At 41.2% G+C, this 26,752-nt stretch overlaps 1 protein-coding gene across 1 annotated transcript; it reads left to right on the top strand.

Annotated features, from left to right (window-relative positions):
* The first annotated feature begins 220 nt into the window (after positions 1–220).
* lamb4 (laminin, beta 4) lies at positions 221–26,519 on the top strand. The gene is made up of 34 exons (XM_078256195.1): positions 221–242; positions 617–861; positions 2,143–2,278; positions 2,904–2,977; positions 3,561–3,749; positions 5,423–5,486; positions 5,610–5,824; positions 6,426–6,546; positions 6,711–6,899; positions 7,216–7,371; positions 8,014–8,117; positions 8,290–8,369; positions 8,568–8,751; positions 9,102–9,227; positions 9,350–9,538; positions 9,841–9,953; positions 11,133–11,253; positions 11,483–11,663; positions 12,264–12,407; positions 13,149–13,380; positions 15,210–15,367; positions 15,987–16,211; positions 16,850–17,067; positions 17,583–17,679; positions 17,776–18,145; positions 18,248–18,408; positions 19,206–19,414; positions 19,638–19,838; positions 22,358–22,502; positions 23,020–23,227; positions 23,402–23,537; positions 23,647–23,817; positions 25,082–25,235; positions 26,040–26,519. Exons 1-34 carry the CDS (start codon positions 221–223, stop codon positions 26,177–26,179), a joined length of 5,478 nt encoding a protein of 1,825 aa, XP_078112321.1. The 3' UTR covers positions 26,180–26,519.
* The last annotated feature ends 233 nt before the right edge of the window (positions 26,520–26,752 follow it).

Consider the following 26,752-nt stretch of genomic DNA (forward strand, 5'->3'; position numbering starts at 1 on the left):
GTTGATCAATGTTCTCTTTTAGTTTTTTATGTTTGTGATCAGGACTCTTGGTTTGTGTTTTCTTTGTTTGAGGAGATAAGACTTCTGGTGATATCTGACATCAGGTCAGCCGTCAGACAATTAATTACACAGTTTAACTCATTATGTTTGAATAACTGTCTGTATTTGTCCTCCAAAGGAGAGAGAGTCCATCACAGACCATCAGCCGTGACAAAACAACATGATCTTCATCTTCTTCACCAGTGAGTTCAGCTTGTTCGCTGTCACATTTCTCTCTCATCACTTAGACACCTGACTCATATGGAAGGAAGATAGGAAGTGATTCTTGACTGAAATTGTTGCTTAAACAATTCCACAAAATAGAGTTTGATTTATTTATTCTGATGTAATCATCTCTGACACCAAAACCTGTCATGGTTCTGGGTTTTTGGGATAGGTCTGTTTGCAGATTTATTTTGAATGTTCGCTCCTTATGCTTATTTTATCAGTTGTAAATAAGCTTTCTGTCTGCTGAATCTATTTACACACATTGATTTAAAATTCAGATAGATTTGAGATTTCCACTAGAATTTAAAATCCTACTTACCCATCTATATTTCTGCAGTTTTTCTTCCAGCAGCTCTGCTTCAGGACCCCTGGGACCTCAGGGACCTGCAGGACCTTCGGGACCTGCAGGACCTTCGGGACCTCCAGGACCTTCGGGACCTGCAGGACCTTCGGGACATCCGGGACCAGTGTCCCGGCGGCTCCTGTAACCCCCAGCTTGGTGACCTGATGGTGGGTCGAGCAGCTCAGCTGTCAGCCTCATCTACCTGCGGTCTGGACGGACCAGAAAACTACTGCATCATCGGGTACCTGGAGGTCAGAGGTCACCTTATATTAAGCCTGTTCTCATGAAGCAGTCATACATATAGCTCTGAAAAGTAAAGCACTGTAATCTGTATGTATTCCACGTATTTATTACTGTCAGCAGCACATTGACTGCTGCTGCATAAGAGCGTGAAGATCCTCATAGGAGGGAGGTCGAGGGGGTGGTTTGGCTCCTAAAACACAGGGCTTATAAGAGGGGAGCAGATTTCATGTCCTGGAAGAAGTTAAGGAAAAAAACACAAGACTTTCACCCAGGGAGAACCATAGTTCATGTCCTAGGAGTATTATTAAGGGTGACCGCTGTCTTAACCCAAAACACAATCTGTTTTTTATCTAATCGTAACTAGTCATTTCGGTGTCTAGACTTAACTGTCGGCTATTTTCAACTGTAACAGCTTCTGAAAGAACCGTCACCTCACGGTGCTCTGTGCACGGCTCACAGTCACCTTTTCACTGCAAAATGTAACTGTAAAGACCACTAAACTTAACTGTCAAGTGACCGGCCAGCGGTTCCCTGATTTTGTGGGATTTCATACGAATTGGTGTGCATAACTTTTTGTACGATACAACCTGTTCATTAGAATGCATTGCCCTATAACGGGGGTTAAGGTCTGATCATGCCAAGGTAAAGGATTCTGTCTTTAAGTGCAGCTGAGCTCTGTTCTCTCTCTGAATACTTTTTTTCTCTGTGTTCTGTGTCCTTTTTCTGATTGATGTGTTTTTGGCTCGTACTCCGACTTTCAAACTGAAACATGTTCTGATCTGTCACGTTATTATCCGATGCTGTTCTTTCCACCCTGAGGAATCACTTTTCCTCATGACTGCATGTTCCTTCTTTTTCCTCCTCCTGCAGAATCTCTGTCTCTTCATTCCATTCGATCTTTATTCTCTCACAGACATGTTTCTTTATAAACTGTCTCTACACTTCTGTTTTTCACTGTTGTGTTCTCTACACAGTAGAGATAATAACAAACACATTCTCTACACTGTAGAAATTATGTTTCCACAAATCATTTAGTCTAATGTTCAACACTTACCGCATGTATTGTGATTTTTACAAAGGTTCAGCAGCAGACAGAAGAAATCAGATCACTGATCAATAATCAAAATAGAAGATTGTATAAAATTATTTTAAAAAGTTAACTTGCATTAAAATGGGTTAAATAATCAGACTGCTGAAGAAAATGAGACTTCATCAAAAGTTTAGGATGTTAGTTGTATATATGATGGTGATTATTAATCAGTTTGGTTTAATTTGTTCTCATCCTTCAGGAGGAGAGAAAATGTTTCACATGTGACTCTCAGCTGCCGTACAATCTCTATAGCAACCCCAACAGCCACCGCATCGAGAACGTCATCATGACCTTCGACCCCGAGAGAAAAATGAAATGGTGGCAGTCTGAGAATGGTACATTTTAAAAGTTTCTAATTAGATTAAGACTCACCTGAAGTTTAAATGTTTCATCTGCAGACATTTTCCTCTCAGGGTCTTTAAAGCAATGAACCATCAGATGAAGCGTGACAAACTCACAGCTGATGTGTTTGCCGATCAGTGATCTCTAGTCTCCAACAGGAAGCGCCCAGTTTTATTCTTCTTCTGGTTTTTGTAAATTGACTCAAAAAGAATAAGCAGTTCTGTGTTTCTGAAACCTGGGGATAGTACACCTCTCGCTGCCCCCTGCTGGCTTTTTGCCTTGTGTGTGTGCATATGTTGTCTTTGTCTGATGTTTGTCTGATTGTTGTCTGCTGTGCTCCGGTTGTACATTTTAGCTTAATAGTACTTTTTACCAAATTCATTTTAAATGTTATATTATGTAAATGTATAATTTTACCTTCTTTTAGGGTGACTTTTTTACCATCTGTCTACAGACTGCAGCTAAACAATAGCCTTCTGGCCATCTCTGGCATATTGACAGAAATGTTTATTAATATGCACTGTCCCTGTAATAAAATAAATAAAAATAAAAAAACAGAGATAATGATTATATAATAAATCCATCCCATGAGTAACTAAAGTGCTGTGTCGTCTGCAGGAGTTCATGAGGTCAGCATTCAGCTGGATCTGGAGACCATGTTCCAATTCAGTCATCTGGTCCTCAACTTCAAGGTAAACCACCAAACACACAAACCTCCCAGATAAATTATTAGAGGACCACAGGCTAACTTACTTCCCTAACACTGATTGGCTGATGGGTTATCTTTGACTGTTTGATGAATCAGGTGTACTGATCCTCTTTCAGTTTCTCTGTGACTCTATCTTATTGAGCAGTGAGCACCCACTGCCCGAACGGCTCTGATTCTGAAAGTGATTTTCCCCGTTCAATATCTTCGTTGACATGTCATTAAATGCTGATATAAAGAGTTTTGTATCTTCTACGGGAGCAGAAACCTTCGTTTTACAACCTCACAGCTCGTGGGCAGTCTGCCTCGGATGGTTTAGACATCATGGCTGATTATCTAAATCCTTACAGAGAAAATGAACAGATTTTTTACACTGTCCTCTATTTCCATGAAATATTTTAAACCTGTAGATTAACCACTGATAAACTAAAGTAAAACTAAAATGTTATGTATGAAATGTATTTTGTGACATTGTGGTCATGTTACATCACATGGTCCTTTCAACATGTGAACCAACATAGAAAAGGAATATTGTCTGATGTCATTTCCTGTGCGCTCTCTGTCTGCAGAGTTTCCGTCCGGCGGCCATGGTGGTGGAGCGATCGAAAGATTTTGGACGAAGCTGGAAAGTTTTTCGTTATTTTGCAGAAGACTGTTTGCTTCATTTCCCTTTAGTGTCCAATCAGCCGGCCGACAGCGTCGACGATGTCATCTGTGACAGCAGATACTCCAGCTCAGATCCGTCCACTGACGGAGAGGTAACACGCGCACACTGGCACATACACACACACACACACACACACACAGACACACACACACACACACACACACAAAAACGTATAGTGTAGTGGCTTCAAATGACAAACAAAAACACCTGTCTTTTACTGTGAACATTTCACTGTTCGATATGCTGCAACAGGAAAGTGAACAAACTTAAGCATGTCAGACATTAATTTGCATCTAGCATCTCATGGTCATCTCATCAGTCAAGATAGCAAGAAGACACAACAGACAACTTCCGTGTAGGCTACTTTAGAATAAAAGCACTTCCTGTGACATCCGTGTTAATACTAAATGACTTATCAACAAATAACCAAATAAGGTTGAGTAGATTTCTCAAATATTAGCTGTAAATCATGTTAAATAGCGAGTTTGCAACCTCAATATAATTTAACATTTCCTTAAGACTGTTTTTAAACTTAACAACATGAATTGCTTATTTAACTGTTTTGAACAAACATTTCACAACAACACTCACTTAGACATTAACCCTCTGAGAACCACCACGGACATATTTTAGTCTTTTTCATTTGGGAATGGGGGACGTTTAGGGGGAATAAGTAGGTCAACCGTAGATGTCACATAGAAGTGTTGTACATCATCTGAATGTTGAGGACCTGAGGAATAATTTAAGATGGAGCACAGTACTTTGTGTCAAGTTCAGGCTCCTATTCAAATGTTGAAAGTTTAGAGTATTAAGGTAGGGTAAGTAAATCATGGTTATTCTCATGCTCATTTATGTCTCATCAATTGTTGCAGCAATTTCTGGGTTGGGACTATTTGTAACACAGATTTGGTGCAGGTTAGGGTTATGGTTAGTTAGTATAGTTATTACCACTGTAAAAATTGATAAAAAATGATCAAATTTCCCTTAAAATGTCACATTAAGACAGAGACCTTGAAAGAATGATAGAAAAATCCATGCTGTGATTTGGGATCAAAAACTTTTGACTGCGACTGGATGTCGAGCATTTTTGTTCTGGAAACTGCTCAGCAACCCCCTTATTGTCGAAATTCCTATGAAAGCCAGACATCCTCTGAATGCCCTCGTTCTCCAGTTTGTGTCTGTAAAGTTTCAGCCAGACATGCTCTGAATGCCCTCGGTCTCTAGTTTGTCTGTAAAGTTTGATGGCGCTGTGATTATCCTTGAGGTCACAGCAGATCATTTTATACAATGAGGTCAAGTTTCAGCTACAATGAAATGGCTCCTTTAGAGACTAAAATCATCACACATGAAAACAGTTTGGCTCATTGAATCCACAGAGTCTCAGCTTTCCAGTCAGACCCAGTATACGCAACTCAGAGACTGTTTACAGACCCTAGTATGCAGAAATACACACCATCAAAACATACCATTTTAAAAGAAAAGAAAACATTCATGCTGTTTATTAGGGCATCAGTCGTCCTGTCACTTTTTAACACTGGGAGTCCCGTTGTAAATTGTGGACTGATCCAATTCATATCAAACCAAAAATTACAAACATCTTCACGAGACAATGGGAGATTTAAATTAAGAACAAAAACTGTGGACACATTAAATAGATGTTGTTTTACATTCGTACCACTTCATAAAAAAAATTCAGTATCTGTTTTTTTGTGTTTAGAAATCTGTATTGTATTCAGAATGTGTTTTATTGTGTTTCTCCACCAGGTGGTGCTGAAAGCTCTTGATCCTGTCTTTGAAATAGAAAACCCGTACGCACCACACATCCAAGGTCAGGTGACATTACACCAAAGAACACTGCTCTCTGATTGGCTCTCAGCTGCGTATTAAACAGTTCAGAACATGTTTATATCTGACAAAGAGAGAGAACATGTTTTCTAACCTTTGTCCCCAGATCTGATCACCTTGACAAATATCCGTGTGAACTTCACTCGTCTGTTCACGTTGGGCGACACACTACTGGGGCGAAGACGCAGGAACCCTCGGGACAAATATTACTACGCTCTTTACAACATGGTGGTCCGAGGAAGCTGCTTCTGTCACGGACACGCCGGCCAATGTACGCCTGTGGACGGAGGACGAGGGGATGTCTTTACTAAGACTGCCATGGTACGGCCCGGAAGTGTTTCTGATGCAGTCAGTTGACCTGAAGGGTTTCTAAACCGGTCAGCTGATCTGTGCTCCCCTGAGAAGCGTGATGTCATGAACATGTGATTTAATCATAGTTAACGCAGTAAATAGTTTGTGTCACTGCTCTCTGACTGATTTCATGAACTGAAGGAGACATTTTTCAGTAAAAAGACAACATATACTGTAAGAATATTAACTTTAAGATAAATGCAGACTGATTTACTGACACTGCTGCTTTAACAAATTAAATGTTTGTTCTGATGATGATTTAATCACATGTAAACTGTTGGATCGGCTGCCCCGTCAGGAGTTCCAGGACCCTGTTTTAATCTTTAGTCTAGCTTTCTGCACATTTCCTCCAAATTGACTTTACTCTGAACCACCATCAGTGACATTGGAATCAAATGTCCTGAGACATCTTTTTCAGATTTCTGTGTAAAACCACATTTCCAGTGTTGTTGGAGCAGTTCAGAGATGGGAAAAGAGATAAATACTAATTATACTGTTTCTGTGTGAACAAACATGTTAAACTAACCATACCAGGTGATTTCTGCAGGTAAAGATGTTTTCTGTTCTTCAGGTTCAAGGTCGATGTGTTTGTCAGCACAATACAGCCGGAGATAATTGTGAGAGATGTCAGGACTTTCACCATGACTCCCCCTGGAGGCCTGGAGGAGAAAACAATGCCAACATCTGCAGGAGTAAAACAGAACCCCTTCTTTATGTTGATATAAAACATAAAATAACCACCAACATCTGCAGGACTAAAATTTAACCGTTTCGATACAAATCATAAACCAGGCAGTTGTAAATTATAATTCATCTCATTTCAGTTTGTAATCATGCCCTGGTGTTTCTCTTTCAGGATGTAACTGTCATGGTCACTCAGACTCGTGTCACTTCGACTACACTCGTTTCAAAGCGACAGGCAGCGTGAGCGGCGGTATCTGTGACGACTGCCGTCATGACAGGACGGGGCCTCAGTGTGAGCGATGTCGACCATTTCTGTATCAAGATCCACAGAGAGCGACAGACGACCCACACGCCTGCATACGTACGCTTTAACTGCTTTCATTTATTTACTCAAGTGTGTGTGAAAACCCTGAGGTGATCAAGACAAGAGGAGTACTCATCCTGGCCACAGCCCAGATTTTATATATACAAGAGAACGACTCACCCTGACCCCGATTTTATTGACAAGAGGACAGCTAACCCTGACCTGATCCAGATTTTATAGTCAACATCATGAGCATGTGTTTACATCTTGAGAACTGGTGGAAGTAAAACTCTCATTCTGTTAAGACTGTAGTGACGGTCAGAGAGAGGTAGAGAACAGTCATATTCATAACTTAGATTGTGTTGTATTTTAGCGTGTGACTGCGACCCGGCCGGTTCTCAGGGTGGCGGTCTGTGTGACACTCTGAGCGGCCATTGCATCTGTAAAGAAAACGTGGAGGGTCAACGCTGTGATCGCTGCAAACACGGCTTCTTCAATCTGAGACAGGACAATCCCACCGGCTGTCAGGGTGAGAAATCACTTTTATTTTACCTTTTTAAACCTTTAATGAATAAACAGCAGTGAAGCAGAGAAGCTTCATGTTCGCGTTTAAGCTCTTTAAGATGATTGGCTGTGATTCGAGGTTAGTAACAGAAACATGAACTTGAATTAGGCGTGAGCTGCGGTTAGCAGAATGCTTAACTACGGCTGCTCTGCCATGTTTCCTCTCACACATCCTCAGCTGCCTACGTGTTAATTGCTGCTTGTAGAAACAACTTAAGTGGGCATTTTTATCCAAGTCTATGTCTATGAATACACTTTTTATGCTTTTGTGTGTACAAAGTAGTTCAATGTTTTACCTTTTGTTTAGCCTTCTGTTCTTGTCTTTAGCCATACATCCATTCTGTGTAAGTTCATACTAGTTATATATTTGAACTATACTAGTATACAGTATAGGTATACAGTATAGTTCAGCTATATAACATAATATTTCTGTGTGTGGACACCGGCCATAAAAATTATTCTGAAATATTGCTGCATTTCAACAAGTGTTTTGTAAGTTGCTGAAATCTGCTGCTGGAAATCTAATTTCCTTGCAGGAGTCATCCCAAAAGGATCAATAAAGAGAAGTCTAAGTCTAATATCATGTATGTCTGATGTTGTGTTTCAGTGTGCAGGTGTCATGTTTTGGGAAGTGTCGGGTCTTGTGATCAGCTGACAGGAAGTTGTGAATGTGACCATTTGGCAATCGGACCGCTGTGTGATCGATGTCTGGTAGGTTTCATCTTAACGAATCAGTCTGTGAAATGCAGAAAACTACAAACATCTGCTGAAACAGTTTATATAACAGTTTAGACACCAAACGTCATCCTTCAACTTCACATGGTATGATCCTGACTCCATTATGACTCTGTTATGATCCTGACTAATTTGTTTTCGTATTCAGGAAGGTTTCTGGGGTTTGGGAAACTCTGTGTTTAGATGTTTGCCCTGCGACTGCGATGTTGGAGGAGCTTACAGCACCACGTATGTTTCCTCTGATTTTATTCAGCTTTTCAAATATTTAATGAATGAATGGCTAAAAAGGAACTAAAGATCAGGTCAATTTGATTTCCACAGCCTAGAATCACATATGAGTCTCAGCTAATAATACCATATGAAGAAATCCTAACTCCAAAACTAATCTCATTCTTTACTTCTTGTCTCCTTCACTTCCTATCCCAGGTGTTCTCCGGAGGACGGACAGTGTCAGTGTTTACCCAACATGGTGGGTCGGCACTGCTCCGACCCTGCCCCCGGCTACTTCCTGCCTATGTTGGATTACTTCCTGTATGAGGCGGAGCTCGCTGCTCCGCTGCACAGAGGAAGCTCTCCTCCGTCTACTCCTCCATCTTCTTCTTCTCCCCTGGTGAGAACTGAAGAGTCAATGTGATGATCAGAGACAATATCAGTGTGCCTCCAGCAATACTTTTTTTCCCAGGCCAAGATCCGCCCTTCAATAGCTACAATTGGCCAGGCATCCATGCTTACGCAAGGTAACGTAACCTGATTTGTTTAGGTCCTCTCCCCTAACCAATCGGCTATCCTTACCTTAACCACTCAAGGTCAAATGCCTAACCCCAACCGATCAACCACTATGGCCACACCAATCGGGTCTTGGCGTGGCCATAGTGGGATTCGTAATTTTGCGTGCCTCCATGTTTCTGTGTGTTCGCCTCTTAGTAACGTGTGTGTGTGTGTGTGTGTCTGTGTTTCCAGGTCAACCCAGGTGTTTTGCCGCGGTGTGAGAAGTATTTCAGAGAGCAGGGTTACGACTTTAAGTTCACTAGCGGACGAGTCATTCTGGTTCGGAGGACTCCAAGACTTGCCCGTCGGAGGAGACAGGTGGCATGTTTTATTTATTTCCTGTTAAACTTTGGGTTTTTTGGCCCCGTTCTGAGCTTTCAGCCAATCAGATGGTCCTCCTGTGCCCTGAATATTAGCTAATGATTGTTTCCATCCTGCAGCAGAGTGGCCTCCCTCTGGACCCGGGTCACGCCCTGCAGATCGTTCCCCGTGAAAGGACAGCTGATCGCCCCGTCACCTGGACCGGTCTGGGATTTGTCAGAGTGTTTGAGGGGACGGGGCTTAGGTTCACTGTGGACAACATCCCGTCGTCTATGGATTACCAGCTCGTGATTCGTTATGAGCCAGAGGTAAAGAGAATGGTCAGGGTTCTGGTTTTTATCTATGTTTTACAAACTTTAATCTTCAGATATTAAATGATGAAGCTCTGGTAATGGTTTTGTATCTTTTTACTATTACCTGTTTTATAAAAAATAAAAAAAATAGACAACAATGGCAATTGTAAAAAGACATTCAATTTAATCTCTTCTGACAAAAATAATTAACAGTAAATGCCAGAGCCTCCAACCTTCATGGTGACTTTTATTTCCTGGCTGCTTTAATTACAAATTTCTCTTCCTGTATTAAAATGTCATCTGATCTTTCTCTGCAGTCTCCGTCTGATTGGCTGGCTTCAGTCAGCATCATCATGGTGTCGGCGGGTGACAGCAGATGCAGCAGTGACCCGACAGAAAGTAAAACTCTGATTCTTCCTGGAAACTCCAGGTGAGACTTCGTCAGAAAAGTCTTTTGATCAGAAGGAAGGGCAAATGAAACTTCATGTGTGAAATAAATACTCTTAAAGACGCAGTCAATCCCCCGTAAGATGATTCTAGTTATATACGGTATAGGGATACTGCTCCCCCCTTTGTTCCTGACAGACAACAGTTAATAGTCACAAAGTGACCACTAGAGTTCGCTGTCAGGTCACCTTTCACTATTAATGATTGATTATATGTTATATCTGTGATCAGATTACAATGACAAAACTAATCATGTGAAGACGTGACAGTAAAGCTTGTTATTAATGAAAAGACGTGTCATGCCGTTTACTGTTGTTTGTTTAGGAAATTGAATTTTTGGGCTATTTTGCTTCCATAGCATGTCTTTTTTCACACTATTGGGAAAAAAACATCCAAAATACACATTTAGGTGTTTATTTTGCCCCACTTTGTCTATTTGCGTCTGTGTTTTCTGCCAAATTTACCAACAGATAGCATTAGATAATGCATTTTTTACATATTTAAATTTCAGAAAATTTGTAATACCAAAATATATATCATGATGACAGTAATCAACTTAAGGAAGTTTCATGTTGAGATCTGTTAGTTCAAATGTTTTACCCTATTCACCTGTAATGTCTTACAAAAATGTTTATAATCCATATCTTTATATAAAGGCCGTTTTCACAAAATGAGTTTTTCTCAGAACCAGAAATCTCCACTTTCATTCCTATCTCATATTCTAAAAGTTTTTACCGAGGGATGTGTTCAGATATCCTTCATAGCCTGATTTATGTAACATTTTATACCTAAAAACATAGCTAAAATAGTTTTTTTCATTGCTGTTGACAACATATTCTGATTTATGGAAAGATAAAAAGAGACCAAAATCCCCCTATGTAAAAACCTTTTGACTCTAATATGTCAACAAAATGAAACAAGAATTTTGAACCTCGCTTTTTCCAATGTTCAGATTTCTGTTCAGGAAATGTATGCAAATAAGCACATTTTTAACAAGATAATGCATAAGTTGCATATTTAACAATATTAATAATAATAATTTCACAAAACTTGTAAAATATGTATTTGTCTTAATATCAGTAATCAACTGTCAACAAGTTTCATGGTGATATCTATTAGTTAATTATTTTCTTCTTCAGTTTGTTTACTTGTTTGTCTCCAGAGGAGGTATTCTGGACTCCGCGGTGTGTCTGAACGCAGGCGGTCGGTACTTTGTGAACGTCGTCTTCAACAAACAACCGGGATCAGACGCTTCGTCCAGCTCACACATCCTGATCGACATGGTGAGGAAGTCTTCATCTGTTGTACAGTCTGACTGTCCAATCAGAGCTCAGCAACAGGAAGTAGTCTGACTGTCCAATCAGAGCACAGCAGCAGGAAGTAGTAACTGTGTGTGTGTGTGTGTGTGTGTGTCAGTGTTTGTATCTCCATATGTAGGGGCGGCTGTGGCTCAGTGGTAGAGCCTGCCAACCCTAACCCTTGAATACATCTATGAATACATGTGTTTTTCAGATGGGTCTGATTCCCAGCATCAAGTCCGTCCGTGACTTCTGCTCCCAGAGTGACGTTGACTCTTTCCAACACTTTCGCTGTGTTGGATTGGCTGCTGAGCTCAGCCAGCCGGAGTCGCTGTCGGGAGTCTGTGAGGGACTCATCAAGAGCATGTCGGCACGAATCCACAACGGAGCTGTTCGTACGTATTTCAACACAAATCCATAACTGAGCTTTTTTTTTTTTTTTATAAATTTAATGATTTAACAATTTCCGGTTTTTTGTTGTCCCTGTTTTTCTGAATCTCTTGTTTTGTTTTCAGAAAAGGGTTTATTGCCACAGTAAGTTAAACTTACGTGGAATTTCCCTTGGTGATTGGTCCATACAGAAACAAATATATTAAACATTAATATGAAACAAACAATAAATACAGAAAACAAATAAGCTGTTTAGCATAAGAAAAGGAAGGCTGAATGGGTTGTGTGTAGAATGTAAAACACAAAGTATGTGCAATAGGCAGATGTAAAGTCTAGGATGAAGGATAGCGGAAAGTGTGGTGGCTAGGGATGGAGGGGGGGGAGGGTTTAAGAGTCAGTGTCAGCAGGGGTCCGGGGCCTTGTTGGTGAGGCTGACTGCAGAGTGGAAGAAACCGTTTTTGTGGCGTGAGGTTTTGGTCCTGATGGACCACAGCCTCCTGCCAGAGGGGAGAGGTTCAAACAGTCTGTGTCCGGGGTGAGAGGGATCAGCTATAATCTTTCCTGCCCGCCTTTCTAAGTTAAACTCTGGGTTTCCCTGTTGTCAGTTTGCAGGTGTAACGTCGTTGGCTCTGTCGGACCATCTTGCAGTAATCAGGGAGGATTCTGTGAATGTAAACCCAATGTGATCGGACATTGCTGTGATACCTGTGCACCACTAACGTTTGGTTTCGGACCTGATGGCTGCAAACGTAAGAAACTCTTGCATGCAAAATCCAATAACACACAATATACAACATAAAGAGTTCTAAAAGAGGAAGTCCGTCTTTTCTTCATAATATTTATGACAAATTAACACTCCGACGGCCCGCTGGCTGACTTTTTATCTTTCAGAGGCTGCAGGAGGCTGTATTTCAAGTGAAGATGATATAATAAGAAACTATATAATATAGGGAATCCAGTGGCACCTGACCAGTAGATAACAATGCTCCAAAACTATGCTAAATTTTGGGGAAGGAAATTTTTACCTTTGACCTGAATATATCTGAATGAAAATGGGTTCATGGGTTTATTGACCATTAGATGGTTTCAGAGCTGTTTTCAGGTGGTAAAAAAAACGGTTTGATTTTGCACCAATTCTGTTGACATGATAACCGAAAAAACATGCTGCAACAAATTATGAGACATAACCGAGCATGAGAATGGCCATCAAAACCTTATATTATGTATGAAGCTCCTATACACTTCAGTTAATTCAAATAAATTGTGAATCAATTAATTATTTTAAGAACTTGACAGAGTGCTGAGCTGCATCTCCGATTAATCTTCAGGTTCCAAGGTTTCAGATGATGTACAACACTTCTAACGTTGACATGCTGTCTCTCCCTGAGCCTCCCCGTCCCCCCATCCTTTCCGCTCTAATAAAGGGGTGGAAAGCTAAGGTGTTAATGAAAATCAGTCTGAGGATTTCTTTTCTACTGTTTTGTTTGCAGCATGTGAGTGTGACCCTCGAGGTTTGCTGTCGGAGCTTTGTGATCAGGTCGGAGGTCAGTGTGCGTGTCGTTTAGAGGTGACGGGTCAACGCTGTGATCGCTGCCAGGCGGGGTTCTGGGGTTTCCCTTTCTGTCGACCCTGTGAATGTAACGGACTGTCGGAGGTTTGTGATGAAGAAACCGGAGAGTGTCTGAACTGCCGGGAGCAGGCCACCGGACCAAACTGTGACAGGTTATATGTCATGATATATCTACAAATATTTAACACTCATGATATAGCTATAATTATACCATGGTCTGGATGAAGACTCAATTCTGATTGGCTGCAGGGTGTCCATAAAATATTGAAATAGGACACCTACTGAAGGAGTTCTGGTGAAACTGTTTACCGTTCTAAATTAATGTGCTACATTAAAAGAAACTGGGAATGTGTTATTTCCAGCACTGTGGCGCTTCAGTGCCTTGTCCTCTGAACACCACAGGATGGCGCTACCACACAAGCTGCAGTGGGAGCAGTAAAAAAAGTTTGCATTGCAGAAGAACCTTATGGGATGGGAATGATTGTTCCAGGTATTAGTCATACCCTCAGGTATAACTTTAGATTTTGATTGTGAAACGCATCGAAATATAAATTGATTGTTTAAAACAATATTATTTGGCAAGTGACCATGGTATAAGCAGGTTAATACCTTTAGAGGTGTCTATTGTCACATATTAATGGACGGTGAAGTCCATTAATACCTGACAAGACCCCTCTCCCGCACACTGTAAAAAAGTACAGACCCATTTAGTTATGGCCACTTATTTCTTATTTTTAACTGAACGAGCTTATACAAGTTGTGGATTTTGAACTCAACTTTATGAGTTTTTGAAAGTTAAACTTGCATTTATTCATTAGGTTGACTTAAATTTGATTAAAAAATTTTATCAGATATGTATGTGTTGATTGAACTTGGGTATGTAAGTTAAGTTATCAGTTGAAAAAAAAGCGGTTGTGTGTTGCAACAAAAAAGTCTTCTTTCACGGCAAAGTTAAAGCATGGACACAATAAATGAATTATACACCGCAGATAAGTGATGTAGCCTATTCACATTTCAACTAAAATATAACAAGTGTTGTGGCAAACAAGAAAGCACTAGAGCCCCCGGCGGAGGGAGTACACGTCAACGGCTTGTGAATTGTGAATTTGGCATTTCACGCTTCTCAAATTGAAATGGAAAGTACTTTTCAAAAGTCAAACGTTTAGCTCCGCCCACATTTAGCCCAACCCCGATCTGCGTACTGCAGTCAGGTGCAATTGGTTCATTGGCTGGTCAATTCCCATGATGCAAGGCGGTAAATAGAGTTGTGTTAAAATTTGCTGAAAAGTTTGTAGTTTGTTTGAAATACAAATGTAACTTTATGAATTCCATTCATTAAACGTGTCTGCTTAGAAGGTAGTGTTCTGTTGCCTGGTAATTGTCATGTTGTGCTGGTTTACATTTGTAACCATGAGTTAAGTGACTGTTACGTTTGATAAGAAGAGCTGGAGTATTGCAGCGTTTGACTTTGAACAGTAATAGGCTTCCTTCAGCCATTTAGCTGTGGCATGTCATGTCATTAGTGGTCCTTTTGTGTGAAGTGACACAAGATCAGCAGCTTTAGAGGGTCCCCTGTTTCACACGGGGCCCTGGGGTGGCCGCACTCTAACACCCACGCCATCTCTGCTATAAATGTGGTTATGTTTTAATTTGAAACTGTGAGTAGTAATAAAGTAGGAAAGTATGTCTGTTATACTAGGCAAGGAAGGTTTTTTGCATTATTAAAGAATTTAAATTATTTGTTTTAACTTACAGTATGAAGTTAAACCAAGTAATAAAAAGTTAAATCAACTAAAAGAACAACTTTAACTAAACTAGAACACTGTAGTTATATCAACCTCACTGACTTTCATTTCTAAGTTGAAACAAAGGCAGTCTTCAAGTTGAGTCAACGTTGATTACCTTGAATTTTCTTACAGTGCACTAAAGTCATGAGCATCCTGTAGATTCATTTCTAGTGACCTCCTGTGTTGCTGACCAGGTGTGTGGAGGGTTACTATGGTAACCCTGTATCCAGAACGCCCTGTCAGCCTTGCCTGTGTCCGGACGCTCAGAGCAGCGGACGTTTCTTCGCCACCTCTTGCCAACACGACCCACAATCCCTCAGTGTGACCTGTGACTGCCGGGAGGGGCACACAGGTAGGACCTTACCTCTCACAATGATGGCTGACTACTTTTAAAAATGAACTCTGGAAAGAGACAGGAGCACTGTATCCAGAGAGCAGAGAGTCCTGATTAGACTATGAGGCTTAAGGAGATAAGACAGGTAGTAACTGTTTATGAGTATGTTTGGCATTAAATAAAGGTTTATTGTTACTGTTTAAACCCAGATGAAATCTGCATTTTTTTTTTAAGTTTTCAGAAGTGATTCAGAAAGAAATTCTGCAGAATTCTGCATCCACAGATTCCCTGTGATCCTGCTGATTAAGCTAGAGTACATAATTGAATACATATTCGTTCCATGAGACGTAGTTAACTTTCAGTTTTGACTCATGCCATTTGTGTACCAATCTCCTGCAGGAGTAGTTAAGAGCATGTTTCATCATTATACCGTGGAGTATGACAGTCTAGTTTTAGTTGTAAGAGGTGAAACTGAACTCAGGAGACTAAAAAGAGTTGTGTTTAAGTCACTTTGTACAGTTTTAAACAGCACTGTCAATGCAGTGATAGGAGTGCAGGCAGAGGCTTAGTTTTGTTTATGTGCATGAACATTTACCTTCAACATGTTAGCATTTAAAACAGAAGGGGACTGTCTCAGGTCCGAGTTGCGACAGATGCAGCCCTGGTTTCTATGGCGACCTGTCATTGCCCGGTGCCCAGTGTAAGGAGTGTCCCTGCAACAACAACATCAGCCCGGACGACCATGACTCCTGCGACAGTCTGACGGGAGAATGTTTGCAATGCCTTCACAACACGATGGGATCACGCTGCCAAGACTGCAAACCTGGTTACTACGGCAATGCCCTGGACCAGGACTGCAACGGTAAAGATTATGATAATGATGAGAAGAAGGTGGAGGTGCTGCAGGATTTTCCTACAGGCCTTTTTATATATATTCCACTGGGTTATAAAACACAGCAAACTCTCCCCTAGCACTCTAAACCCATTTTATTCTCTTAACATTCAGACCACTCACATTTACTCCATCTTGTCTCCACAATTCCTCCCTTTAATTCTTTCTTTAATTGCTACTTTTTGAGCTTTGTGAGGAATTTATGTTATTGTTGATCTGACTCTTATGAGAATTGCTTACCTTCGTAAATTGGTACGGTTTACTGAACCAAAAAGAGAAATCAACTTCAGAGGAGAGGGAAAGTAGGCGTGAAATTTGCAGACACTATTCTGACCAATTTCTCCAATTTATCGAAAGTGAGAGTTTTTAAAAAGTTGGACCACAGCCATCCTCTGTTGGAGGCATTTCAGTTGCTACGTCTGGCTGTAGGTAGAGGACTAACAGATTAAAAATGTATTTATCACGGATGCCATACATATGGTTAATCGCTATTTAATTGTTGTTGTCTTTTGTAATGAATCTTATTGTATGTGTTGGTTGCTGGCTGTATCATAGATTTCCACTTGGTGAAAGAAATGATTACCTTATATTTATTGTGCATTTCCCAGAGTGCTCTTGTGACCGGCGGGGGACGGAGGTGACTCAGTGTCCTCTGGAGAGTCCCTGCTTCTGTGATTCGAGGACGGGACGGTGTCCCTGCAGGACGGGAGTGCTTGGCGTCCTCTGTGACGAGTGTGAGGACGGATACTGGAACCTGGGCAGAGCCTCAGGATGTCAACCCTGCAGCTGTGATCCTGTTAACTCTTTCTCCAACATTTGCAACAAGGTAAGACCTACACAACCACAGACACCAACCACAGACACCAACCACAGACACCAACCACAGACAACAACCACAGACACAACCACAGACACCAACCACATACACCACCACAGACACCCACAACAGACACAGTTGTGGTTAGACTGCTATTCATTTTTTTACTAATATCTTTTTCTACAAACATAATCACAAAAAACAGACTTAAAGTTTCATCTTTAGGTTCAAGTGTTGTAATGTGTAACTTTAAGGGATAAAACAACCTTTATTTTACCAGGGGAAAAAAAAATCACATTGAGATTAAAATCTCTTTTACAAGTGAGCCCTGGCCAAGAAGGCAGCACATAAAAATACACTTTAACATACAACAAATAACAGACAGACAGGGATGGACAGCAATAATAAATAAGAAATAAAAACAGAAGATCACATTTTAAAACAAGCGCAAACAAGCATTTTCAGTTTGGTGTTAATTACTTACAGTATAAACTGTTTATTGACCAAAGTGGTGATGCGTTCAGGTGACGGGACAGTGTCCGTGTCGTCATGAGTTTGGAGGAAGACAGTGTGACGAATGTGGAGAAAATCATTTTGGGAATCCAGACCTGCAGTGTATCTGTGAGTAAAGACACAAACACACCTCTAACATTGTATTTAAGCCTTTCTGTGACAGATCTCAGATGGTTTTATCTGTATAACTCATCTCATTGTCAGCTTGTGACTGTAACCTGGAGGGAACCGAGCGTCCGTCATGTGACCCTGAAACCGGCGAGTGTCTCTGTCGGGTCGGCATCACTGGTATCTTCTGTGATCAGTGCGCCCCTGGATATGACTCGGCTTTCCCGGCCTGCGCGGAGTGCCACCCGTGCACCGCCCTCTGGGTCGAAAGCGTGACCGATGTCCATCGAGCCGCCCAGAGGATGAAAACCTTCATCACTAGCCATGGCGATGACCTGCGGCCCAGAGACGGTTGCCAACTGCAACAGATGCTGGAGATGCAGTCCAAGCTGGACAGCCTCGCCAACCTGACGACACTCTCCCCGCCAAATCTGGAGAAGCTGGAGAAACTGTTTGCGATGATCGGGTATGTTCTACGGTTATTAATTACACAGAACAGTTTTACAGCCTCACAGCAACATCAGCAAACACAGAGTAACACTGTGAAGAAACATTTTCTTCCTCACAGGATGGTGAAAGACGGCATCGACCCAAACATGATTCTGATTGACCTGTCTCCTCTCCTCAACACGGACATCGACAACATTCGTCTGGAGTTCAATACCCTGCTGAATAACCTGAAGAAGAAACTCATTAAGGATCCGGACGATGAAGAGGAACTCAATGAGGGTACAGCGATGCTGTTCTTGTAACATTTTCATGTACTAAAAAGACAGATAATACTTCTCTGAAGTACTGATAACCCTTCGCTCTTGCACGCTTTATTGTGTTATAGATTTGAATATATATATAGTATATTCACCCATTTTCTGCTGCTTCTGTGGGGTCAGATTGTCCCTCTGCTGGTTCAGGACCTCTTACAGTGATGAGTCCGCTGTTCTTCTGGGAGTTTAATAGTCTCGCTCAGATCTTCGCCTCCACACAGTGTCATGGTAGTTTACAAAGAGTTCCTTTTGTCTGACACAGGGATATTTCAGTTGCAATACCAACTTTGCTTGATATGAAAGAGATTCTCAGAAAACTAACGCTGTAAATTGCACAAGGAACCCTGTAACCTGCTGCATTATTAACAATATGAATATTGTTGTTAAGAATTGAGCCCGTGGCGGCCTTTACCTCACCCAGTAAGAGTGTTCACCCCATGTTGGCTGAGTCCTGCAGCGGCGCGGGTTCAAATCCGACCTGCTGCCCTTTGCTGTGTGTCGTCCCCCATCTCTCTCCCTCTTTCATGTCTATCCACTGTCACTGTAAAATAAAGGGAAAACCCCCAAAAAAATTATCTTAAAAAAAAGAATTGAGCCCAAAGCAGTTACACTGAGACTGATGCTGAGTCACCTGCACACATGTTAGAGAAAATTAAACCTGCTGATCATAAAACAAAACTTCACCTCAGAACAGAATGTGCTGGTTTAATTCTTTCTTAGTTATTAGTTAGTACGTCTTATTCTGAACTGATCCTGTTGTAGAGCTGCTGGATGAGATCCAGATGCTTCACAACGCCTTCATGTTGGACGAGAAAAGAGTGAGAAATGCCACTAAAGCTCTGGAGGACTCCATGGACACCAGACAGGAAGTTAAACACAAACTGAGCATGTGCGGCAGCAGCGGCGGCGGCAGAGACCTGGCGCCGCTGGAGAAGGTCAAAGAGCTCAGCGTGGTCGACCTCAATCAAAAGGTAAGCATTAACTGTAGTCACATGACTCACACATCAACCAATCAGAGATGTGGATGAAGTTCCTTCATGTATTGTTATTAATAATTAAGAGTGTGTTGTGATGCTGTGTGCAGTCTAAAGTATGATAAAAATCCTAAAGTTCAAGTGACCAGTAAGTGATGAATAGTCACAGTCAGGTGAAAATATTCATGATCTTTAACCAGTATGTTGTGGACTGATGCAGATCTGTGGAGGACCAGGTCTGGAGGACTGTTCAGGCTGTGGTGGAGCGCTGTGTGGATCTCTGGATCTGGGAAACAGGAAATGTGGGGGTCCAAACTGTGACGGAGTCTATCCTGTGAGTCAGATAGCTTCAGAGACAGCAGAGAGGGCGAAGGATCGACTCGTCATGCTCCCGTCCAGTTTGCAGGAGTCCCATAACAAGGCAGGTTTACCCTGGGACCACTGGGCTGGAACTAGAGTCCACTTCAGGGAGTTTTAACAGGGTCACCGCTGTGTGCAATTGCTGTCTTTGTAAATGATAGAGAGAGTGGTGAGTGTTATCTAAACCTATTCTATCTGTAAAGTGTCTGGAGATAACTCTAGGAGTTGACACTATAAATCAAATTTAAATTGAATTGAACTCAGTAAAGGCTTGGATTAGATCAGTAGTTCAGATTAGAGATGCAACAGTCCAGAGGGGTATTGCACAAAACCAGGATAAGGGATTAAGCCGGGATATTAGTTATCCTGGATGAATTTAGCCTTGACTCGGTTGCACAAAAGCAGAGGCACCTAAGTTAACATGGATATTTATTCTGTACAGCTAGCCTGCTCCTGACCAGGCTAACAGCCAGGATTTATTAATCCTGGAGCCTTTTCTATTCACTCAGCAGTGGTTTTACCTTGTTTTATAAGCTCGCATTAAAATACAACAGGTACATGTTGCTGTTCAGTTAAACACTGTTATTATTTAAAGTTGTGACTATTATTTTTATAATTATTCATGTGATAGTTGTTGTTACTGTTATATTGCTGCATGAAGACTGCTGTTCATATTGTTAGAAGTTTGATGAATATATTATGGAAGTTGTTGAGATTATTAGGAAAGGCTGATACAGTTGTATGTGTTTTAAATGAAGTCAGCGATGAAGGATAATATATAAAGTGCTACACACGTGTTAGTGGTTCTAACAATGGCAGACTGGTCAGAGACCATTACACCTTTAATTATTTTAGTTGATTTATTTCTATTTGTATTATTTAACAAAGGATCAAGTATGTTCCTCTTCCATGTGCATTTAATTGGACATTCTTAGAACACAATGTGTGTTATCTCCAGTTAACTAAACCGTTAATAAAGTTAATAAAAACCTATCCTAATTGTACAATCTTCCTTAATTATAGTCTTAGTTCACTGGACCAGTACCTATATAGTGTAGACTACTGCACATTCATGAAACAACAGGGAGAGGACACCTCAATGGTTTTTGACCTTATATTTTGCTGGGGGAAGAATAATTGATGAATACTCTGTTACAGTCATGTTTACAGTGTGCATTATATTCATCACTTAATTATCTTTATAGTTTCTAGATTTCAGAGTCTAATTTCTTCAGTGTCTTTCTTTTCTTTGTCCATTAATAGGCCTTCAAAGCAAAAGAACCAAAGCATATAATATGTAAAGAAGGAAACTCTGCCTCTGTAAAAAATAAAAAGCATGGCAGATAATAGCGGACTGACTGAATGATATATCTAAAAATATAGATTTACGAACTACTGCTCTTAACTGAAACCATTCAAGGAGTTAGGCTAACTATTTTAACTAACGAACTGTTGTACCCTTTGCCTGAAAAGCAAGCGGTGGGAGTAAATATGTTACTTAGGTCATTTATTTTATAGCCTATACGAGACAGAGGGAGAGAGAGATATTTATGCATCAATAGGCCTATTCTAGCATTGTAGATTAGTGGTTGTAATTGATCTTCATGGTAAATTTCCTGAGTAACATTAGGCTGTCTTCTGCTCACTTTTAAGGCAAAGAGTACAACAGCTCATTTGTGCAAATAATTAGCCTTACTCCTTGAATGGTACATGTATGATTATGGCGGTTTCAATTCAGAGCAGTGGTCAGTAAATGTATATTTTTAGGCTGCTTACGCATTCAGTCGTTCTGCGATCGTCTGCCTCGCTTCTCTCGCTGTTTCATTACAGCGGCCATGTTTCTTTTTTTCAAATGTGTTTCACATTATCATACTTAACTATGAAGCTGCCGCAAACTCTGTGTAAAGTATGAACAATACGTATTCTCCATTTTAGCATCAGTAAATCTGTGATCGATCTCGCGGTCTGTTAAAGAAAGCCGTGAACGCTCATCTATCAGAATTATTTCAGCCCGACTAGACCTAGTCTCTCCTCTTCAGCCTGACTAGACCTAGTCTCTCCTCTTCAGCCCGACTAGACCTAGTCTCTCCTCCTCAGCCCGACTAGACCTAGTCTCTCCTCCTCAGTCTGACTAGACGTAATCTCTCCTCCTCAGCCCGACTAGACCTAGTCTCTCCTCCTCAGCCCGACTCGACGTAGTCTCTCCTCCTCAGCCTGTCTCGACCTAGTCGCTCCTTCTCAGCCTGGCTTGACCTTCATGAAACGTACCAAGCCAGGATGCACAGATTAAACTAGGTCAAGCCTCACTTTATTGGTTATCCTGGATTTATTTTGTGCAACACCCCCCAGTTCTGTCTCCATATATATAAACACATCATATTTATGTTGTTATTGTCCAAGTATCAGTAAGACAGTGATTTATAAGAACTCTCTGCTGAAACTGACGTTGTTAACAGAATGTTGCTAACTATGGAGATAGAAATACAGGCCACATTATCAAATTACTGGTCACTTTACTGCCTTGTTGTTAAATAATGTTATAACTGTTAAATAAATGTTATAGCTGTATTTGTGTTTCAGATCAAAGATGCCCAGCGGGCAGCTCAGGACACCAAAGAGCGGGCCAAAGTTCTCCAGGACCAGATCAATGACATCATGGACTCCCTGGAGAGAGAGAAGTATCAAACCAAGCAGTTGATCCAGCGAGTCAAAGACTACCTGACGGGTCAGTGTTCAGTCCTCACCTGGAGGACTCTGGTACACCCATCTAATCGATACACACATCAGAGATTCTGATGATGTGAGGCGTCATGTTTTGGTTTTCCACGAGCTTGATTCACTCAACCAGAGGAGAGTAAATGACTAAAAGTTCGTATACAGACAGTTTTATGCTTTAACTACAGTCATACAATAAAGTTCAAATACAGACAATTGTACAGTTTAACAACAACCGTCGTACAACTTCAACTTTATTTGTGTCCCCGAAGGGCGACTGGGTGTGCAGCAATTATAAACACATACAAGAAGATATACACACAGTCACTAGTGGGGTGGGTTGGGGGGAATAGAGTAAGCCTGAACAACAATAAGATACTAAGTACTAAGCAAGGTACAGGAGTAGCAGTGTCAAAGTAGCCTACACAGGGTAGGAAAAGTGCTTATCAGCATTACAAAGTTGACACAATGTAATCAACAACAACCGTCGTACAACTGAAAGGTAACTCATGTTTTCTCCCGGACAGATGAGATGGTTCCTCCAGAGGACATCGAGAAAATGTCCCGAGCTCTTCTGGCCATCCAGTTGCCAGGAACACCAGATCAGATCCGATCAATGATCAGAGACATCAACAATCTGCTGTCCAACACCATCAACATCCAAGACGACCTGAGGTACCTGCAGGAGACCGCCGAGACCGCCCAAGACCTGCTACAGAGAGCTCGGGAACTCAAGTCAGTGTCAGAAAACATGAAATACCTCTCTGAAAACACTAATTTATTAACTGTGAAAACAAGAACCTTAACTGACTAAAATACAAGATTTGAACTGAAACACACAACTTTAACCTTAGTGTCTTCATGAAGAAACTTGTATTTTGAAGCTGTGTTGTTGTGTCTTGTGTTAAGGGAGCGGACAAAGAACATTGATGTGACTGAGATCAGCAAAGACATTTCTGAAGCAGAGAAAGCTCAGGACAAAGCCATCAACGACCTGGACGCAGCTAGCCAAGACAGAGACATGACCAAAGACCGCATCCAAGATGTAAACATGTCTTCAAACATCAAATCCTTAAATGTCTACAAACATCTGTCACCTTGGTTTAGCCCTGCCTGAGGTTGAGGTTGATGTGTTTTAAATTTTTCTGTTTCAGATGAAAGACAAACTGAACGACGTCGAGACAAAGTTGATGAATCGTCGACCTAAAAATCTGCAGGACGAGATTGAAGCCCTGAAGGAGAAAACTGAACAGAACAAAGAGACGGCCAGAGATGCCCAAGAGGCTGCAGACTCTGCTTTAAACCAGACTACCGACACAGAACCAGTAAGACCTGTAACACAGAACTAGTCCAGTTCAGAGCAAAGGTTATTGAGTTACGCGAGCAGTGAATAGTGGACCCAAATGCAGAGATGAGGCAGGAAAGCAGGAGAAGGTTTGAGCGCGGGGGTTTATTTCATCAAAAAAACAAGGAAAATGCCAACAGAGAGAGTCCCCAAAAGCCGAGGGCAAAAACTTCCATCCAAAAAATACAAAACACAAGGAGATGCAAACCAAAAACCACAAGAGTCTCAAAAAACCAGGAAACGGGTAAAAAAAAAGGAAATCCAGGGAGTAACAACCTTGAATTGACTGACACAGGGAGATAAAACGCACACAAACTGACCGAACGAAGACACAAACAGACACAAACAATCATACACAAGACAAAGGGAACACAGGGACTAAATACAAGAGGTAATGAGCAAATAAGGGACAGGTGATACAACAGGTGAAACACACAGACAAGACAGAAAACCAGACTATCAAAATAAAACAGGAAACTGAAATATACATAACAGGGGACAGAAATATACACAATGAAATATACATAGTCCACAGGAAACATACAGAATACGTATACAAAAAGGAGACAGCAACAGAAATATACACACAAGCAACAGAAATGTCCATGACTGCAACATATTGACGAGTTTAAACTTTAGTCTCCCTGAGAGTCTCCGGTCTGCAGCGTTCTGAAAGCTGCCAGTTTCCACCAATGAGACAAGACGGTGTATCAACTCCATAGAAACCACTCTCTGTACTTACTTTCTAACTTCAGATTTCTCAGGCTTTTTGTAGCTAGATATCATTAGTAGCATCTTAAATATGAATGATGACTGTGATAGTAAGATACCACATCTGAATTTCTAGTAGAGATGAAACGGAGAAAACAATGTTGATTGCTGATTCTCTGCTTTGTTCTGATGCCGCTGCCTGTCTTCAGTCTCTCTCTAGCTCGCTCCACCACATACCGTGCTCGCGGCGCTCATTGAGCCTCCGTCTTAAACTCTCACATTTCCACCAGCTGACAGCTTGTAACACAAAAATAAAATGGATTCTCGATCATTTTAGTTCTATGGTTTGTAGCTGAGTCGACCAGCTGACTTCTCTATTGGCTGTTGAAACAGGAGACGTCTCTTACGTCCTAAAACCAGCCTCTGGAGGCTGCTCAGCTAAGTCACAGCTATTTGAGTCAAGCTGTGACGGGCCGCTACAGACTGCTGAGACTTGTTGTCACAGTGTTTCTGTCTGACTGTCTCTGGAACAGGAGCTGGAGGACGTGATGAAGCTGTTTGAGCTTTTAAAGCAAAAAAACTCCAACCAGACGGTTCAGAGTGAAGCCGGAGAACGTCTGAAGAACATCGTGGAGGAGGCGGAGAAGATGAAGAAACAGGTGGAGGACAAACTGCAACAGATACAAGGTACAACTAGTACTTTTACTATAATATCAACAGATACAAGGTACAACCAATACTTTTAATTTTTAATACCAACAGATAAAAGGTACAACTAGTACTTTTACTATAATACCCACAGATACAAGGTGCAACTAATACTTTTACTTGATAATACCCACAGATGCAAGGTGCAACTAGTATTTTAAATTCATAATATTCAGTCTGGTAAAGTGTAAATGATCATCATGATTAGTTATAATCTGTTAGTATCTGCAGAGCAGATTTCTCCTCTTTGTGAGCGCCGTCGTCTCTACATTTAACGTTTTTTTTTTAGACAGATGGCATGTTCTCTGCTCATGTGTCCCAACATTAAACATCCAAAACATCCACCTCACTTTAAATTGTCTACCCAAAAATTGTCTAAACCTCTTTATCTCTGGCTGGATATAATCAACTTGCTCTTCTTGTGAAAGGAACTGGGCAGAAATATGAAACTAGATAAATTCTTCAAGTATATTTCAAGCGTTTCACATTTCAGCTTTATGGTATGTCATCTGATTTAGCAAATTCATCATCCATAAGAGCTTGAATCTCATTTTGTTTACATGTTCCTCGGCAAGCACGTACCAGTTTCTCCTCTACAGGCTTGTACTCATCCTGACAGCAATGAACGTAAAAACATCACAATACATGGGCCAGAACAAACTCACTATGTCCAACAAACGATTCAGTGTCGCTATTACACTCTGCCCAAAACAAACTAATACTGAATGACGTGTGAATGAAGATATACAGTATATATTCTGTGTATATATTGTGTGTTTTCAGATCTGGAGCAGAAGATTCAGAAGCTGATCCAGAACAAAGAGATCAAAGCGGCTGAGGTCTCTGTGTTGTTGGACACGGTGGATTCACTTCGACGGGAAATCTCCAAACGGGCCGAAGGATACGTCACCTGTACCTCCTAAACACTAACCTGACTCCGCCAGATGGATTGCTTCGCATTTGCTCGGCATATCCATCTGGGAACTTAACGTTGGAGAACTTTTGGGAAGGGGCGAAAATACTGGTTAGCTGATTGGATAAACCATCTGTCTATCACCACCTATGTCGGTGATAGACAGGCCAAATCAACCAATCAGATCAACGATATATCAAACTCTTGCCGAAACCAGTCAGGAGAAGAGCAAAAACATCTTTTCCTCAGAGAAAAGCCTCCAGTGCCGTTTTTTGCTCTTCTTTCAATGAAGGTATACTTTCTAATTCGGATAAAACTTGCGCGATAGCTACACTCCTCTCATCCGTGGAAAACGCCATGCTGTTTAGACTGAACAGTTGCTTCTCGTTGCGTCACCCCTAAACCCGCCTCAAAACCAACGCTGATTGGTCGGTCGTTTGGCGAACGGCTCCACATTTTCTCTGTCTCAAGATGCCAGACTGATCTGCGAGTGGAAAACTGGAGCTCGCGAGATCAGGACGCTCTCACGAGGCTACCTAAACACAGCTGACAGGGCTGGAGAGTAACTAGTTACTTGTAATCT

Source organism: Sander vitreus, chromosome 8 (genome assembly GCF_031162955.1).
Source record: "Sander vitreus isolate 19-12246 chromosome 8, sanVit1, whole genome shotgun sequence".
In the NCBI taxonomy this organism is placed as follows: domain Eukaryota; kingdom Metazoa; phylum Chordata; class Actinopteri; order Perciformes; family Percidae; genus Sander; species Sander vitreus.

What these genes read in the sequence shown, in the direction of transcription:
- lamb4 (XM_078256195.1), top strand. Translation starts at nt 221, where the DNA reads ATGATCTTCATCTTCTTCACCA. An exon ending in CGCTGTGTGATCGATGTCTG is followed by an intron (nt 8,118 to 8,289) that starts GTAGGTTTCATC and finishes TTTCGTATTCAG; the next exon opens with GAAGGTTTCTGGGGTTTGGG. An exon ending in TCCAGACCTGCAGTGTATCT is followed by an intron (nt 17,680 to 17,775) that starts GTGAGTAAAGAC and finishes TCTCATTGTCAG; the next exon opens with CTTGTGACTGTAACCTGGAG.